The sequence below is a fragment of the Mesocricetus auratus genome, unplaced genomic scaffold (genome assembly GCF_017639785.1).
Source record: "Mesocricetus auratus isolate SY011 unplaced genomic scaffold, BCM_Maur_2.0 Super-Scaffold_100707, whole genome shotgun sequence".
Classification (NCBI taxonomy): domain Eukaryota; kingdom Metazoa; phylum Chordata; class Mammalia; order Rodentia; family Cricetidae; genus Mesocricetus; species Mesocricetus auratus.
This window is the reverse complement of record NW_024429269.1, coordinates 1,428,157-1,444,526: the sequence shown is the minus strand read 5'-3', so window position 1 is coordinate 1,444,526 and position 16,370 is coordinate 1,428,157. Positions and strand designations below refer to the sequence as shown.

At 39.5% G+C, this 16,370-nt stretch overlaps 1 protein-coding gene across 1 annotated transcript in view; it reads right to left on the bottom strand.

The window, feature by feature from the left end:
• Positions 1-16,370, bottom strand: part of Ppp2r2a (protein phosphatase 2 regulatory subunit Balpha) — a 52,914-nt gene that overhangs the window by 10,492 nt on the left and 26,052 nt on the right. The window contains exons 3-4 of the mRNA XM_005075224.4: positions 14,444-14,541; positions 4,938-5,103 (exon numbers count right to left, since the gene is read on the bottom strand). Coding sequence (XP_005075281.1) covers positions 4,938-5,103; positions 14,444-14,541 — 264 coding nt within the window. The remainder of the gene's footprint in view (positions 1-4,937; positions 5,104-14,443; positions 14,542-16,370) is intronic.

The window sequence follows — 16,370 nt, the reverse complement described above, 5'->3', positions numbered from 1 at the left end:
GCATAGGCACAAGAGACCACTTCCTAAATATATAACACCAATAGCACAGACACTGAGAACAACAATTAATAAATGGGACATCCTGAAACTGAGAGGTTTCTGTAAAGCAAAGAACATGGTCAACAAGACAAAATGGCTCCCTACAGAATGGGAAAAAAAATCTTCACCAACCCCACATCTGACAAAGTAAACAAAACTCTAGAAACTAGACATAAACTACCAAATAATCCAATTAAAAAATGGGATACATGCCTAAACAGAGAATTCAACAGAACAATCTCAAATGGCTGAAAAAACACTTAAGGAAATGCTCAAAATCCTTAGTCATCAGGAAAATGCAAGCTGAAACAACCCTGAGACACCATCTTACACTGATCAGAATAGCTAATATCAAAAACACCAGTAATAGCTTATGCTAGAGAGGATGTGGACTAAGGGGAACACTCCTCCAAGGCTAGTGGGAGTGCAAATTTGTAGAGCCATTGTGGAAATCAGTAGGGCAATTTCTCAAAAAACTAGGAATCAATCTACCTGAAGATCATGCAATACCACTGTTGGGCATAAACCCAAGAGGCACATTCACACTACAAGGACATTTCCTCAACCATGTTCATAGTAGCATTATTTGTAATAGCCAGACTTGGAAACAACCTAGGTGCCCCTCAACAGAAGAATGGATAAAGAAAATGTGGTACATTTGTACAATCGAGTACTACAAATGGACAGAACTAGAAAAAAACCATTCTGAGATAGCCCACAACCGGAAAGACAAATACAGTATGTACTCACTCATAAGTTGATACCAGACATAAAACAAAGTATAACCAGCCTAAAATCTACAACCCCAGAGAAGCTAGATCCCTATTCTAGAAACAGAGAACTGTAACTAACCATTGGGCAAACCTCCCAGAGCACAATCGAAGAGAAGGAGGAGCCATAATATGAACAAAGGAGTCAAGACCATGATGGGGAAACCCACAGAGTCTGCTGGCCAGAACTAGTGAGAGATCACTGACTGTACTGTCAACTGGGGAGCTGCCATAGGACTGAACTAGAACCCTGAAAACAGTGTCAATGGTGTGGCTTGGGCAGTATATGAAGTTAATGGCGGTGGAGCCAATATAATGCATAAGCTGACTTTGTGGAGCCCATTCTCTATGGAGAAATACCTTGCTCACCTAGACATTGGGAGGACAGGTACGCCTTGATCCTGCCTCAGTGAGGTGATAGGACAGACTTAGTTGACATCCTAGGGAAGGAGCAGGTGAGATGTAGGATGGTAGGAAGGAGGGGAGAGAGCAGGGGGAGAAGAAGGAGGGGGAACTGGGAATGTAAAAAATGTAAAAACAAACAAACAAAAACCCTGCTAGCTTCAATAACTTACAATCTACTCCTAAACTCTAGTGTAGGTGCTTGTTTGTAATTCTCTGATAGCCGAGCTATGTGTTTCCTATTGCACTATTTAGTTTATAAACAGATGATTAAGAAATAGATGCTCAGCCGGGCGGTGGTGGCCCACGCCTTTAATTCCAGCACTTGGGAGGCAGGCAGATATCTGTGAGTTTGAGGCTGGGCTGGACCGATAGCCTCCAAAACAATACAGAGAAACCCTGTCTCGTAAAAACAAACAAACAAACAAACAAACAAAAAATAGATGCTCAGATACAAGCCATATACATACTTTTTCCCCCAGAAGATGTAAACATCTGCTTAAAAATCCCCTTCCGAAGATAAGGATGATAAATACCCCAACCCCTTTGGCTGTCTTCAGCCTACTGAAATTCATCAACCCTATAAAAGGTCCAGACAAGAAACCACAACATACTTACCAGACTTTCAGATGGGATGAATTAGTTAACGCTTTTTACATTTACAAGGGAAAACAAAACAATAGCAAAAGGCCCTCTAAAGCAAACAAATCACCCTGAAAAAAGTTAGATATGCTTTTTAGGCATTTTTTTTTTTAGCTGTAAAGCTAGTCATTTAGGATTTTAAAAATAATGTTTTGCTACAGTGATAAAATATACAATACTAAAAAGTGCTAGGATGGATGCATGATCTCAGTGCAGTGCTTTGAGGAGCAGGCAGACAGGAAGTAAATTATCACATGAAAATCAATTTTACCAAGCATTTCTGCCCCCACAGCAGGTGTGAGAATGACCAACTCCACAGAACCACACCATGAAGTGTGATGTTATACCTCACTGGAAAGGACCATTCATCTCTCAAGCTCTCTTCTTCCTAAAATGTCTATTTTCCTAAACTGACAAATAACTCAAGCATTCCACCAATTCAAAGGTTTCTCCTGCTACAAGCAAAGGGTCAGAAAACCATGTAGCAAAGTTTCTTTTGTGGAAATGTAGCTCTCTGTGGTTTAAATTTTCTTGCCAAAAGCTGTGGGAACATGGTAATCGGGTATCCTGGGTGTAGAAACATTAGCAGGACTCAGGGAGAGGCAAACAGTTTGTTTTTAAATTTGAACTTAATTTTATGTGTATGGGTTTTGCCTGCATGCATATTATGTGTACCATGTATATGCCTGTTGTCCACAGAGTCCAGAAGAGGGTACTGGATTCCCTGGGACCGTAGTTTAGAGATGGTGTGAGCCACCACGTGGGCACTAGGAATCAAATCTGGGTGCTCTTTACCACTGAGTCATCTTCTGACCCAAGGATTTTGTTTGTTTTTAAAGAACATTCAAAGAATATAGACAAGATACAGTTATTCCAAGAAATGTCTACCTTTTTATTGGTATAAAGACCCATTTTGGGGGAGGACTATGATGCTATATCTCACAGTAAACAAGAACTATATACTATGGATGCTGACATCTTCAAAATGCTTTCTCTCCCTCAAAACCTTGGGTGCAGTTCAAGTCCTATTCTTCCTAAATTTCCAATATCCATTCATACTCAGACACAGCAGTCTATAAAATGCTGACCTTTTAATGCTGTCACATTGAACCCTATTTTAAATATATACAAATAACTCAGTTCTGTCTTATTTAGGAATCAGCAATACCAAAAAAAAAAATTGCAATCTGTTCTATCAGGCCTATAGTGGTTTGAATAATTGTGGTCACCATAGGCTCATATATTTGAATGCTTAGTCACCAGGGAATGGCAGTATTTGAAAGGATTAGGTTGTGTGGCCTTGTTAGAGGAAGTGTATCACTGGGGTGGGCTTTGAGGTTTCAAAATCCCATGCTCAGTTTCAGTTTCTCATCTACCTACCTACCCCCAGCTTGCAGATCAGGATGTAGCTCAAGTACTGCTCCAGCACCATAGCTGCCACCATGCTTCCCACCATGGTAATAGACTAAACCTCTGAAACTGTAAGCAAACCCCAATTAAATTCTGTAAGAGTTGCCTTGGTCTTGGAATCTCTTTACAGTAACAGAACAGTGACTAAGACAAGACCCTTAAATAATATGTAGTCAGTACTTACAAATGTAGGTAAACAGTGTTTAGAGATACTGTCCACGGTCTATAGATAGACTATAGACTTACAGACCCCTAGCCTAGCTATAGCAACATCCAGTTGCCTCATCCCCAAACAGACCCGAGTGCTCAGTGCCTAAAGGCTCATTACAGTTAGGCACAGTGACTTACACCTATTAACTCCCATGTCACAGCCAATCAAGGTAATGCTTATTTGGTGACACTTTTGCTAGAAGAGCAAGACAAGGCAGCCTATGAAACTGCATTTGGACATACATAAGTGAATGATAACTAATGGTCTGCACTGGAAGGGAAGGGAGTTTCATTACACTATTGTCTTGTCTCTACTTGAACTCTTAAAAGGCCTGTACTCTCCCTTTAGAAAAAGTAAGACTATGAACTGCCATGAGGTACACCTTGTGACCCAAGCTCAGCCTACAGAAGCTAAGGCTACCCCAGGCTAAAATGCAAGACTGTCTCATTACTTCCCTTACCTCATGCATACAAAGTACCATTTATATGAAAAGGGAGGTAGACAGAGGGGAAAAATTAATTGGGGAAAAACAGGTTCCCAAGGAGGCAAATACATGGAATCAGGAATGGCAATAGTTTATGGATGCATTCCTCAAAATTCAATATAGTAGACTACAAGGCATAGAGTAGATTGGGGGGGGGGGGCTTCTAAATATCTTCCACTGTGTTATCCTAAGAAGTCATGAGTCTATACTCTGCAAATAGAAAGGTATAAGTGTTAAAGTTTGCTTCTATTAATAGTTAGATGAGAAAACATGAGGTTTCTGCTAACATGTGTCGGCGTCAAAAGTTTTAATCTAAATTTTATAGAGCATGCCACCCAGATCTCCAAGTACCACCCTCATCTCTTTAATCTCAAGTTCCCAGTGATAAACCAAGTCATATTGGGGGGGGCAGCAACACTCAACTCTAACTCATACAGGACTTTGAATTTTGGCCTCCACCTCACATAGCTTTAACCGCCATTTAGCAACGTTCCTTGTACAAGTACAGTTCATATGATAAGAAAGTTATATGTAAATGGAAGCCAAGGAAGACTACTCTCCTAGAGATCATCCCAGAACAGAAACCCTCCTCTGCCCACTTTAGAAAAGAAGGGAAACATTTTTCTGAACACGGGTTCTGCATGCCTAGTTATCACATTACTATGTATTCCTAACAGCACTGCAATACAGACACTGCCGTCTCTCCATCTGATGGTAAGAATACTCAACTCAAGGCCACACGGCTAAAAGGAAGCAGAGAAAAAAACTGGCATACATAAAAATTGGCACCCTAGAATTTGAGACTTGCAAGTAAATAGTAAAAGAAGAGAAAGTAGGAAACTTTACATTCTGTATAGGGAAGGGATTCTGCTACTAGTTCTTTACAAAGAAACTCTCAAGAAGTTCTCTGAGAAGGGGCTATATCCTCTACAGGACACTTGCCCATGTGGGCGCCTGAAAAGAGAAGATGCACACTTACCATTGGTAGACAATAAAAACTGGGCAGCATTTTTCTGGGGTAACCACCTAATTTTGTTGATCTTCTCTTCTATTTCTAAGCTTTTCAAGTAGTCAAATTCTGGCTCATGGCTCTGGAAGGTGCTGTAAACATTGTATTCTCCTCTGCTATGAGACTGGATTTTGTTCTACAACAGAAAAAAATATTTGGACTATGTTGAGAAATTATTTAACCATAATCAACTCCAACAGACTGAAATTGTCGATAAGCCTACCAGGCAGCTCTATCTTATATGCTATTACACCGTTTTCTGTATTTAAAGTCCTTCAAGAAGAAAGCTTTACAAAGAATAAGATGAAAACGCTTCATAATTAAGGTAATTCAATAGACAAACAGCAGACCAAATACAGACTGGTTAATTAACTTGCATATTAAATAGCACTGCTATTAATAGCGTATTAAATAAACTGCTAAGAAATCTGAACACCCACAAAAACAGACACGATCTAAAAATGTAAAAATTAGGGAGACAATGCTCAGAAACAGCTGGCTGGAACACATTTTGCCTGCTCTGTTATCTAATGTGATGACTGGTCCTGTCTTTTCTGAAGCCCCCATTCTGTATTTCACTGCTGAAAATCCTTAAGAAAGGCATTTTCCTAAATCCTACAGCACCATGTGTGATCCCTACTGCCCATCCCAGTTAAGGAGAACTCTGTTACCCATCAAGTATGTATCAGAACCCTGGTGATGCACGCCTGAACCTCGGCTATACAGCTCACTTTCCTGAGTTCTGATCACACGAACCTTACATCCTGATGCTTAGTGTCAGTCTGCTGATATATACTGGTTCAACTGAAGGTATTAATATGAATGTTAGTTGGGAAATGCTTCAGTTAACACCAGCAGCCCAGCAAAAGTGAGAATTATAATCATACAATTAGAAATTCTTCATGGAAAATAATTTTTACAAACCTTATTTAAAAAAAGAACTATTGGAAACTATTGGGAAAACAGTTTAAACAAAAATGTAATTTAACAGATAGACAATTGTTATCAACTATTCCCTATCCACATTAGAAGAAAACTGTTAAACTATCTTGGATGCACATGCTCTTTCGTTCGTTCGTTTTCTTTTAACAGGTAACCAGTACTGTTTAGTCAGTTATTCTTGAACATATTAATTACTGGTGAATGGCTTGGCCAATGTTAAGAATGCACAGAGTACGTAGAACAAACCCAACTTTGGGGGTATGATGATGTGAAAGTCAATTTTAATGTTTGTTCCACTGCCACACTCATATGCCAAATTCCATACAGTAAACCATGACTCTGTATATTCAAATACCATGTTAGACAGATGCTGTCAAACTTCCACATATATTTATCCAACCAGCCTTATATGAAATACAGAACTATAATTACTATAGTGAATACTGTTTTAGCTTTTTATATCATTATTTAAACAAGGAGCAATGATATATAGCACTATGACTATCAAAGGCTGAAAGAGAATAGTTAACAGAATCCTGTGTGTCAGAATTATACACTTCAAGTACACAGAATATAGAACAAAGGAGAAAATATACACTGGTATTTAATGAAAAATGCAAAAATCTATTAAAAAAATCAAGATTCTCAGAAACAGAACCAAAACATCATCCTACAAACTCCCAAGATAGCACACCAAGTCCACACATGATCAATTACGAGCTCCTTAAAAAAAAAAAAATCAAGGAAAAAAATTTACCACAGAGAAAAATTGTATCTAAAAGCTAAAAGAAACCACATGCCAATACACTACAGAAGAACAGTGAAGAAAAACTCCCTCCCAGGACAAGGTAACAGGCTCAGACTACAGAATTGAACTTGCAGCCAGCCCTGACCTTCCCGCCAACACAAGAACCTGTGCTTAGATTAAATAACCACGGCAGTAGTGTTCTCTAAAGGACCCGGGATAGTAACCAAATATGAAAATACTAAAGTCTCATGTCTTCAACACAGACAAAGTCATAAGGCGGCTTTCTGGATTTCACTAAAACAGCAGCAGCAACAACAACAACAAGCCCCAGCTCTTCTACACCACAAAGAATTATGATTACCTTCCATGGTTTTTTTCACGTCCCTTTTTCTTAGTTTACCTTTGATCACAAGAATCTATTTTCTTCATCATATACTCTATTTGTATGAAATTTTCCATAACAAATTTACAGATGTTTTTTCAACATCTGTATTAGTATCTGGAATACAGCAAACCTTCATTCAGTCAAGATTTCTACCCGAGCAGTAGCAGCCAGAAGACTGAATAAAGGTGATGTTTGGGACATAAAAGAGGAGTCAGCAAAGTACACAACTTAAAAACAGCACAAAACCAAAACCACACACTTTCAATAGAGCGGCAACACAAGAGGACCCCCAACACAGAAGACCCTGTCCTCATAAGACTCAGACTGCAGTAAGGAAGGCAAAGCTACACTCAACGGGGACAAAAGAGATGCAAACAAGGCACGCATGCCAAGAGGCAGGCCTGGGTTCTGACCACGGTGGTATTGCTGGGTAGCACGAGGTGCACTGGCAACCTGGCCCCTATCTCAAGCCATGAAACACTTTACAGAGACAAAGGTGAGCGAGCACACCATAATTCTACTAGGACAACTCTGTTTTCTATCTGCCATGTGTTAAGCACTGGCCACACACTGAACACCAAAAATATGGCTACTATAATCAAAGGGAAATTCATCTCACTCCAGTTTTGCCATATAAACCAGCATTACCTCAAACCTTTGATTGTACCATATCAGCCTCCCTTGTGCTGGAGTACAGGTGTGCACCACAACTCTTGGATGAGATTAATGTCTTGCTAGTTTGTTCATTCGTTCATTCATTCATTCCCAGCTTTTAAAATGGGTTTATTGGTTATTTGCATGAACAACTATATCATTAAAAAGTCCAACCCCCCCCCCCAGTCCATTTTTACATCTTACACACTTGAGCATTTCCTTTTTTGTTTTTCAAGACAGGGCTTCTCTGTTTAGTCTTGGCTGTCCTAGGACTCACTCTGCAGACCAGACTGGCCTTAAACTCACAGAGCTCTGCTTGCCTCTGCCTCCCGAGTGCTGGGATTAAAGGCATGTGCCACCACGGTCCTGATACTCTTTTCTTTTCTTTCTTAAAGTGTAAAACCCAGTGTAATCCACAGGGTCCCTGGTTACTCAGCCTGCAACAGCTATTAAAGTAAAAGAGGCCACTATTACTATCATCACACAGCTGTGGTTCAACTCCCAGTTAGGCCTACTTGGGGAATAACAGCTCCTAAACCAGGCACCCTGACCTCCTAGACTGAACACACAACTCTACCACATTCAAGTCCCATCTGCATAACTACAAAACTTAACTTCATTGTAATAGCATCTAGGGAGAGTAAGTCAGATGAAATCCCAGACAGAGTTCAAAAAGTGTTCAAAGACACAAAAAGCTGAATGAAAAAAGGAAAGCAATGGATGATATGAGCCAAGAATTGGAAGAGAAACACTGAAGAAAAACTAATCACAAATGCTGGAAATAAAGGTTCCATGAAGTCTCAGCAATAGAATGGATCAAGGAAAACAGAGTGCCTGAGCTTGAAGACAAGGCAGAAGAATGAGAACACTCCAACTATGAAAAGGATAAAATAAGGGACCAGTGAGAATTGCAAGACACACATGGAACTCTAAAAGGAGCAGATTTAAGCCATACTTAGAGAAGAAACTTGTTCTCAAGGCACAGGAAATATTTTCAGTTAGAAAATATCTCAGTTAGAAAGAGATGATACAGGAGACATTCAGGATACAGACAACCAGAAAAGAACATGCATCATCAAACCATAATTCAAACACCAAATAAACAAAACAAAGTAATCTCAAAGCAGCAAGAACCAAGTCATTTATGGAGGCAGGCCTATCAGAGTAACAGCAGAACAGCAACTGAACCTTGCAAAGCCCGAAGATCTCAGTTCTAAAAGTTAACAAATAACTACTACATCCTGCAGATCATCTGTCAGAACAGAAGGAAAACAAAAATTTTCCACAATTAAAATAAAGATGGCTCAGAAGTTAAGAACACTTCTAGAGGTCCTGAATCCAATTTTCAGCAACCACATGGTGCCCTCTTCTGGTGTGCAGGCATTCATGCAGGCAGAACAATATACATAATAAATAAATCCAAAAAAAAAAAGTTAAAAAAAAAAAAAGGCTAAAGCAATGTGTGACCACAAGGTCAGCTTTACAGAAGATATCTAAAGGGAGAGAAAAGCAAACCCATCTACAAGGCCACAGGAAGAATAAGCAACATTAGAATAATAGTTAAAGTGAGATAAAGATAACATCAAACACTACAAAATACATACCTTTTACTAACAACTCTGAATATTAATGATCTCAATTCTCCAATCAAAAACCAGATTACAACTGGATCACAAAACAGGTGTCACCTACTTGTGAACTCCAAGAACTGCAACTCATCACAGAAACACACTTTACGGTGAAAGAATAGAAAAGGGTATTCCAATCACTTAGACAATAAGAAGCAAGCAGGTATCACTGACAGGTAATAAAAACAGGCTTCAACCACAGCAACTGAGAAAATATAAAAAGCCACTTCACACTTACTGGGGAGACAGCCCATCAAGTGGACAGTGTAATTTTAAAATCGCATGTCCCAAACACAACTGTAAAGTCACAGATAACCCCAGTACAACAGTAACTTCAATACCCCACTTTCCCCCAATTGACAGGTCACCCAGCTAAGAAAACAAGAGAAACATTAATATACTTGCTTAGGATCCCATGGAACTTCTCTGAGAACTGATCACATATCTGTTTCAGACAGGAAGCAAGTCTTAACGCACACAGGAAACAAACAATTCATTGCACTCTATTTGATCACAATGGAGTAGGACACAAAGTTAACAGCAAGAGGAACTCTTGAGCATACAACAACCTCGTGGAGATTAAGCAACACTCTAAAATCAAGAAGGAAAGAAACATATTTCTAGGGCCAAACAAAACTGAAAACATTAACATATCCAGACCTATGTGGCACAATGAAGGCAGTCTTAGAAGGGAGGTCTAAGAACACCAGGCACCTGCATTAACAAGTCAGAGACATTGCTCGACAAAGCACTAGAAAAAGAACAAGTCAGCTGGTGGAAAGAGATGGTGAAGATCAGAGGATAAATTAGCAAAATGGAAACAAAACTATCAAAAAAAAAACTAGACAAATCGAACTAGCCAAAAGTTAGAGAAGATCCAAATAAATAAAATTAGAAATGAAAAGGAATTCATTACAGTGGATAACAATGAAATTCAGAAACCTATTAAATCTTACCTAGGAAAACATATATAGTCAATAACTTGGAAAGTCTCAAAAAAAAAGTGAATTTTCAGACAACTGTTCTACCAAATCAAGATGAGATAAAGGAAGGAGCTAGAGAAGGAAGATTCAAGGATCCAATCACCCAGCTACACAGCCAGCCATGGAGTAAGAAGTAAAGAAAGGTACACAGAAATAGAGTAAGATAAAAGCCAAGAGGCAAAAAATAGACGAGACAATTTAAGTTAGGAAAAACTGGCAAGAAACAAGCCAAGATAAGGCCAGGCATTCCTAAGAATAAGATTCCATGTATGATTCATTTAGGAGCTGGGTGTCGGACTCCCAAAAGAGAAAAGGAGGAGAAACAAAAATAAAACCAAAAAAATGCAGCCAATTACAACTAGTAACTGATCAAAGCGACTGTTAAGTGTCAGCCCTAAATATATTAACTCTCCACCCCTACCTTCACCTCAAGAAGCATCCCAGAAGCCGGGTGATGGTGGTGCACGCCTTTAATCCCAGCATTCGGAAGGCAGAGGCAGGCAGGTCTCTGTGAGTTCGAGGCCAGCCTGGTCTACAAAAGCATTTCCAGGACAGCCTCCAAAGCCAGAGAAACCCTGTCTCGAAAAACAAAAAACAAACAAACAAAAACAAACAAAAATCCTAGAAAGGATGGAAAGAATGTAACTTGGGGATGAATGCCATGAAATGCTTTCTGGACAAGATCAGACTATTGTACCAGTAAATTCACAGTAGAAAGTGGTGAGCGGCATACAATTTAAACAAGCCAGTCAGCATTCCAGCATAGATGGGAGAGGGGACTTAGGTTCCATGCTAACTGATGATCTACTGACAGTTAGTGAATGCTGGGGGAGGGATGAGTCATTTTTCTTTCAGGATGTACTGTTGCCCAGAGTCCAGTGGATGACCCATACCCTTCTGTAAACACGGACACACTTAGTGGACTATATGGGCTTATAAAAGGGAGGGAAGAGAAAGGGGACAGAGACAGGAAGGGCTAAAGGGAACTTGAGGAAAGAGTGAAGGAAGAAACAGAAACTTGTTGGAGAAGTCCTGTGTATGTGTCAATAAAGCACTGTTGGCCAATAGCGAACTAAGATAGGTGGGACTAGAAGTCGAGGAGGACTCTGGGTGGGAGAAACACAGAGAGTCAAGATGTAACGCCATGGGGTAGGAAGCCCGGAAACTTCTCCCGTAAGAGATATACTTAGATTAACAATTATGGGGTAATTACCTAAGTCAGAGCTAGCCAGTAAGAAACAAGCAAGGCCAACAGCTTCATAATTAATATAGCCTCCTGTGTGTTTATTTGGGACTGATGCGGCTCTAGAACCAGGCTGGCGGGAAGGCTTCTCTCAAGGAAAAGGTTTCCCTTTACAGAAACTACTGGTTAAAAACAAACCAGCAAGGTGTAGTGGTGCACAACTTTAATCAGCACTTAGGATGCAGAGGCAGGAGGATCTCTGTGACTTTAAGGCCAGCCTGGTCTACAGCTAGGTCAGATAGAGTGACAGTTAAGACAAGACCCTGTCTCAAAAAACAAACAAACAAACAACAGGAACTAGTTACTCCAATTGTTCACCACCTCATCTGAGCTTCCATGGAAACAACAAAACCCATTGCAAGTCAAAAGGCATCTGTCCAATCTTCTAAAACCTGGACTGATATCATCAAAAAAGAAAACTTTCAGATATGTTCTTTGCTTTGGTTTCCCGAGACAGGGTTTCATTGTGTGACAGCCCTGGAGGTCCTAGAACTCACTCAGTGTTCTGTAGACCTGGGATTAAAGGTCTGTACCACCACTAGTCAGCTCAGATATTTTCTTTGCTGTCAAATGCTATTTTAAATTGTAAAAACGAATTAGGAAGATGTGTCATCTATTTCAGGATATACCTAAGCACCATGGCTGTGATCACCCCAGGGAAATCTCTCTTTACTTTTGTGCCTCAATTTCCCTACTAAAATAAGCAGTAAGAGCCGGGCGGTGGCGCATGCCTTTAATCCCAGCGCTCGGGAGGCAGAGGCCGGTGGATCTCTGTGAGACCAGTCTGGTCTACTCTCTCCCCAACACAGACTACTGGGCTACTTTCTAACATACTTACATTACTTAAACAATTTCCCTCAAGTATGTCAGATTTTCATTAGCAATCACTACTGCTGGGGCTTTTAGAAAGATTTTAGAATACTTTGAAAACTAACAAACTCTATAAAAGCAATCATTTGCCCCATTTTGTCCTAAATTCCCATCCCTTCTGCATCTGATTTGACTTTAATAACAATTTAGCACTTAGAAAAGGTGGAAATGACTTCATTCTCATACAAAATATTTCCAAGTTAGCTTTTAGCTGACAACTTCCACTTTAAAATAGCAGTGACCTATGACCTCAGTGAGGAATCTGAACCCCAGAATGAAAAGCCTATATGTATTACCCTTTGCAGTAATGGGAATTGATTCTCAAGTTTCTCTTTAAACCAGTTGTAATATTACACACCCCTAATCCCAGAACCTGTAGAGTCAGAAGACCCAAGATCAACCCAAGGTCAAATTCTCTGCCAAATTCATTGTTGGTCTAGGTTATATGACACACTACCAACACCACTATCCCCGTAAGTTTTTTAAGGGCGGAGAATGCCTACTCTAAAGTCTTAACTAATGAAAGTAACTTCACATTTTGGGAGATCTAACACAAAAGGCAAGGGGGGATCAGAAAGATATGCCAGAAGTACTGGACACTGGCTGTTCTAACTTTACATTTTTATTTGTAAAGAAAGGCAAGTCCCATTCTACCTCTAAGTATTCAAAGATAATATGGTCAGGTTCTAGCTATTTGAAACAATGGGCTGGGAACATGGCTCAGTTGGCACACTGCTTGCCTAGCAAGCATAAACTCCTGGGTTCAATCTACAGCAAAAACAGAACGGAGCATGGTGGTATAGGCCAATAAGCCCTGAACTCTGGAAGTGGAGGCAAGGTCATTAGAAGTTCAAAGCTATCCTTGGATAATTTTAAGGCCAGTCCAAGCTATCTGACAACACCTTGCCTCAAAACAACCAGAAAGAGAAAACTGATTCTGCCTCCCTTCCCATCAAGATCACTCTTGTCAGGCAAAGGCTCTTGAGTCTTATTTTTACTTTCTTCCAACCCAAGGAAAAAAAGATTAAATTTAAAAATAAATATAAGGAGACATTTAGTGTTTGTGCATCTTCTATTCAGACACTATTAATCATTTCTTTTAAAATTAAATTACCTACCTCACGGGGGTGTTGTGAGGATTAATTCATTAGTGTTTCTAAAGCACTTTGAGATCCTCAGGTCAAAGGCGCTATAGAAGTGCAAAGTAGTAGTATTATTACTATATTCTTTGCTTAGTTAAGGAATTTCACAATCCTTTAAAACCTTACCCTGTGTTTTGATTTAGACATTTATTTGTAAAGTCCTGTAATTTATCTCAACATTAAAGTCTTTTGAGTAAGAAAGCCAACTGTCTTAAAAAAAAATTACACCTTGACCTAAAATGACTGGAGCAAGCTAGGAAATATTCAGTATGACAAACTGTGTCCATACAAAATTTTTTTGTGAGAAATCCTGCTATTCAGATTTGCAAGTGTGCATTAAGTTGTAAGAAAAACAAAGCTGAAATATCCTTAACCATAGATTCGCATTAAAAAATGCATTTACAAAAGAGGAAAGGAAACAGCATCCAACTTATTTTAAAAGCTAGCACTTTGCGGATGCGTTAATTACATCCATATACGTTACGTGCAAGTGCAATGCAGCAGACATTTAAGGCCTAGTAACTGCTTTTGTATAAGCTGATAGTAAAATAATTTGGCTGATATTCTTCTAGTCAACCTCACCCTCAATTACACAGAGTAGCTAAGCCTTGAGAGAAGGTCAACTTATTACTGATGGTAAAGGCTTCAATCTGGTTAAATCTTGGATTAACTACCTCATACCGTCTTCTCTAACCAAAGGTTTTCAAATAAAAGCAACAAAGGCATACATACACACACAAAAGCTAAGAGAAGCCATGAGCTGTCTGCACACAAAATACTGACTCAGGGTTTTAAAGCTTCACCACCCTGAGGATTTCTACAGCACAAATCCCAGTCTCAAGATCAAACTGAAAAGGAGACACTGAACTTTCACCACTTACCTCCTGCTCTTGTTGAAAGATGACAACTCTCCCACCTTTATCTCCTGTTGCTAGTAATTCTCCAGAATAATTAAACTCTACTGTAGAAATTATATCTGCTGTATAATTGAAACAAAAACAAAAAGACGTCAGTTTTTGTCCCCCAACTCATTGAGGGTGTTCCTAACAACACTCTAGATGTATGCAACAGTCTGGCATCAGAAACAAAGAGTTCCAAGGTCCTTTTGTGAACACTTTCATGGGGGGTGCTCCCCCCAAAAAACAACACAAGAAACATTCTGGCAAGCATGAACACAATAATGCTAGACTTGTAAATACTTCTCCTAATTTGTGAGTGCAAAGAAATCACTATTTGTAGAATTTTGTTTTGCTGGTCAGATTTATTATCACCATGTGTATGTGTGACTTGTAGAAGAACGAACAGGCCAAGGTGTGCATGCGGGGGTCAGAGGACAACTTTGTGGAACAGGTTCTCTACTTCAATCTTCATACAGGTGCCAGGGTCTGGATTTAGGTCTCCAGGATTGCACTACAAATGCTTTACCCCACCGAGCAATCTTAAAAGCCCAGTGTTTTGGAAAAAGGGTTGCTTGTAGCCTGATAACTTATTTTTCCTTCCTGAACTTCCTGAAGTATAATACCCCTGAACAATGATTATTTTGTGAAATAGTCTAACTTAAATACTGTTTGTTGATTTGGTGTTTCAAGACTAGTTGAGTGGCTCATGCTGTCCTCAAACTTGCTTCCTACTCCCTGAGCTTCTTGGGCTCTGGAGTTACAGATATGTGCCACCACACATGGCTCAATTTATATACTTTTGATGAGCATGACAACATTTTTGCTTTGTTATGTTGGAGGGGTTACTATGGATTGAACTCTCAAGACTCAAATAGACTAGGCAAGTGACATCTCTGCTCCTAGGCTTGCTTATACAAACCCTAAGTCTTCAATACTTGAGAGTCAGAGGCAAAAGGATCAGGACTTCAAGACCAGCCTTTCTACAGGAAACCCTGTCTCAAAAGGTGGCACATGCCTTTAATCCCAGCATTTGGGAGTAATCCCAGCACTTGGGAGGCAGAGAGAGGTGGATCTCTGTGAGTCTGGTCTACAGAGTGAATTCCAGGACAGCCTCCAAAGCTATACAGAGAAACCGTCTCAAAAAAAAAAAAAAAAAAAAAAAGGAATCTTTTTAAGGACAATAAAAATGCTATTTTACAATAAAGACTGTCTTATTAATCTTAGAACATTCAAATATGGTTAGTTAAAAGGAAGCCCCCCAAACATTCATCAACTTAACACACAGTACATTTTAGACACAGAGATTTTCAAACTATGCAACAAAAGGAAATATTTAAAAGGCACTATCAGTTTGTACATCAACGCAAACTGAGTTTAGAACAGATCCTAGGAACATAGCAACTCTTTTTTAAACTTATCCAGGTTTGTCCTTTGCAAATGAAATCATCACTTCTTTTGGGGGTAGAATGTAGTTGGCAGGACTGACAGCAGCAGCATTAGTGGCTTATTCTGACCTTGCCTGTTCTTGCTTTGCTATCTATTTCTCTGAAGGTCTTATGTGGCATAATAAACAGAAAAGATGATCAGACAGACAGCCAAGAATTCAAAACTTTGAATTAATTCAACACTTTAAAACTCAAAGGAGCCGGGCGGTAGTAGTGCACGCCTTTAATCCCAGCACTCGGGAGGCAGAGGCAGGCGGTTCTCTGTGAGTTCGAGGCTGGGCTGGACCGATGCCTCCAAAACAACACAGAGAAACCCTGTCTTGTAAAAACAACAAACAAACAAACAAAAAACCTCAAAGGAAAACATCAGTTTGTAGCATATATAAACTTTAATACAGTGACAATTGCTGCACATTAATGAACCAAATTCTCAGCCTTATCATTTTCTAAGTTATTTCAGAGTT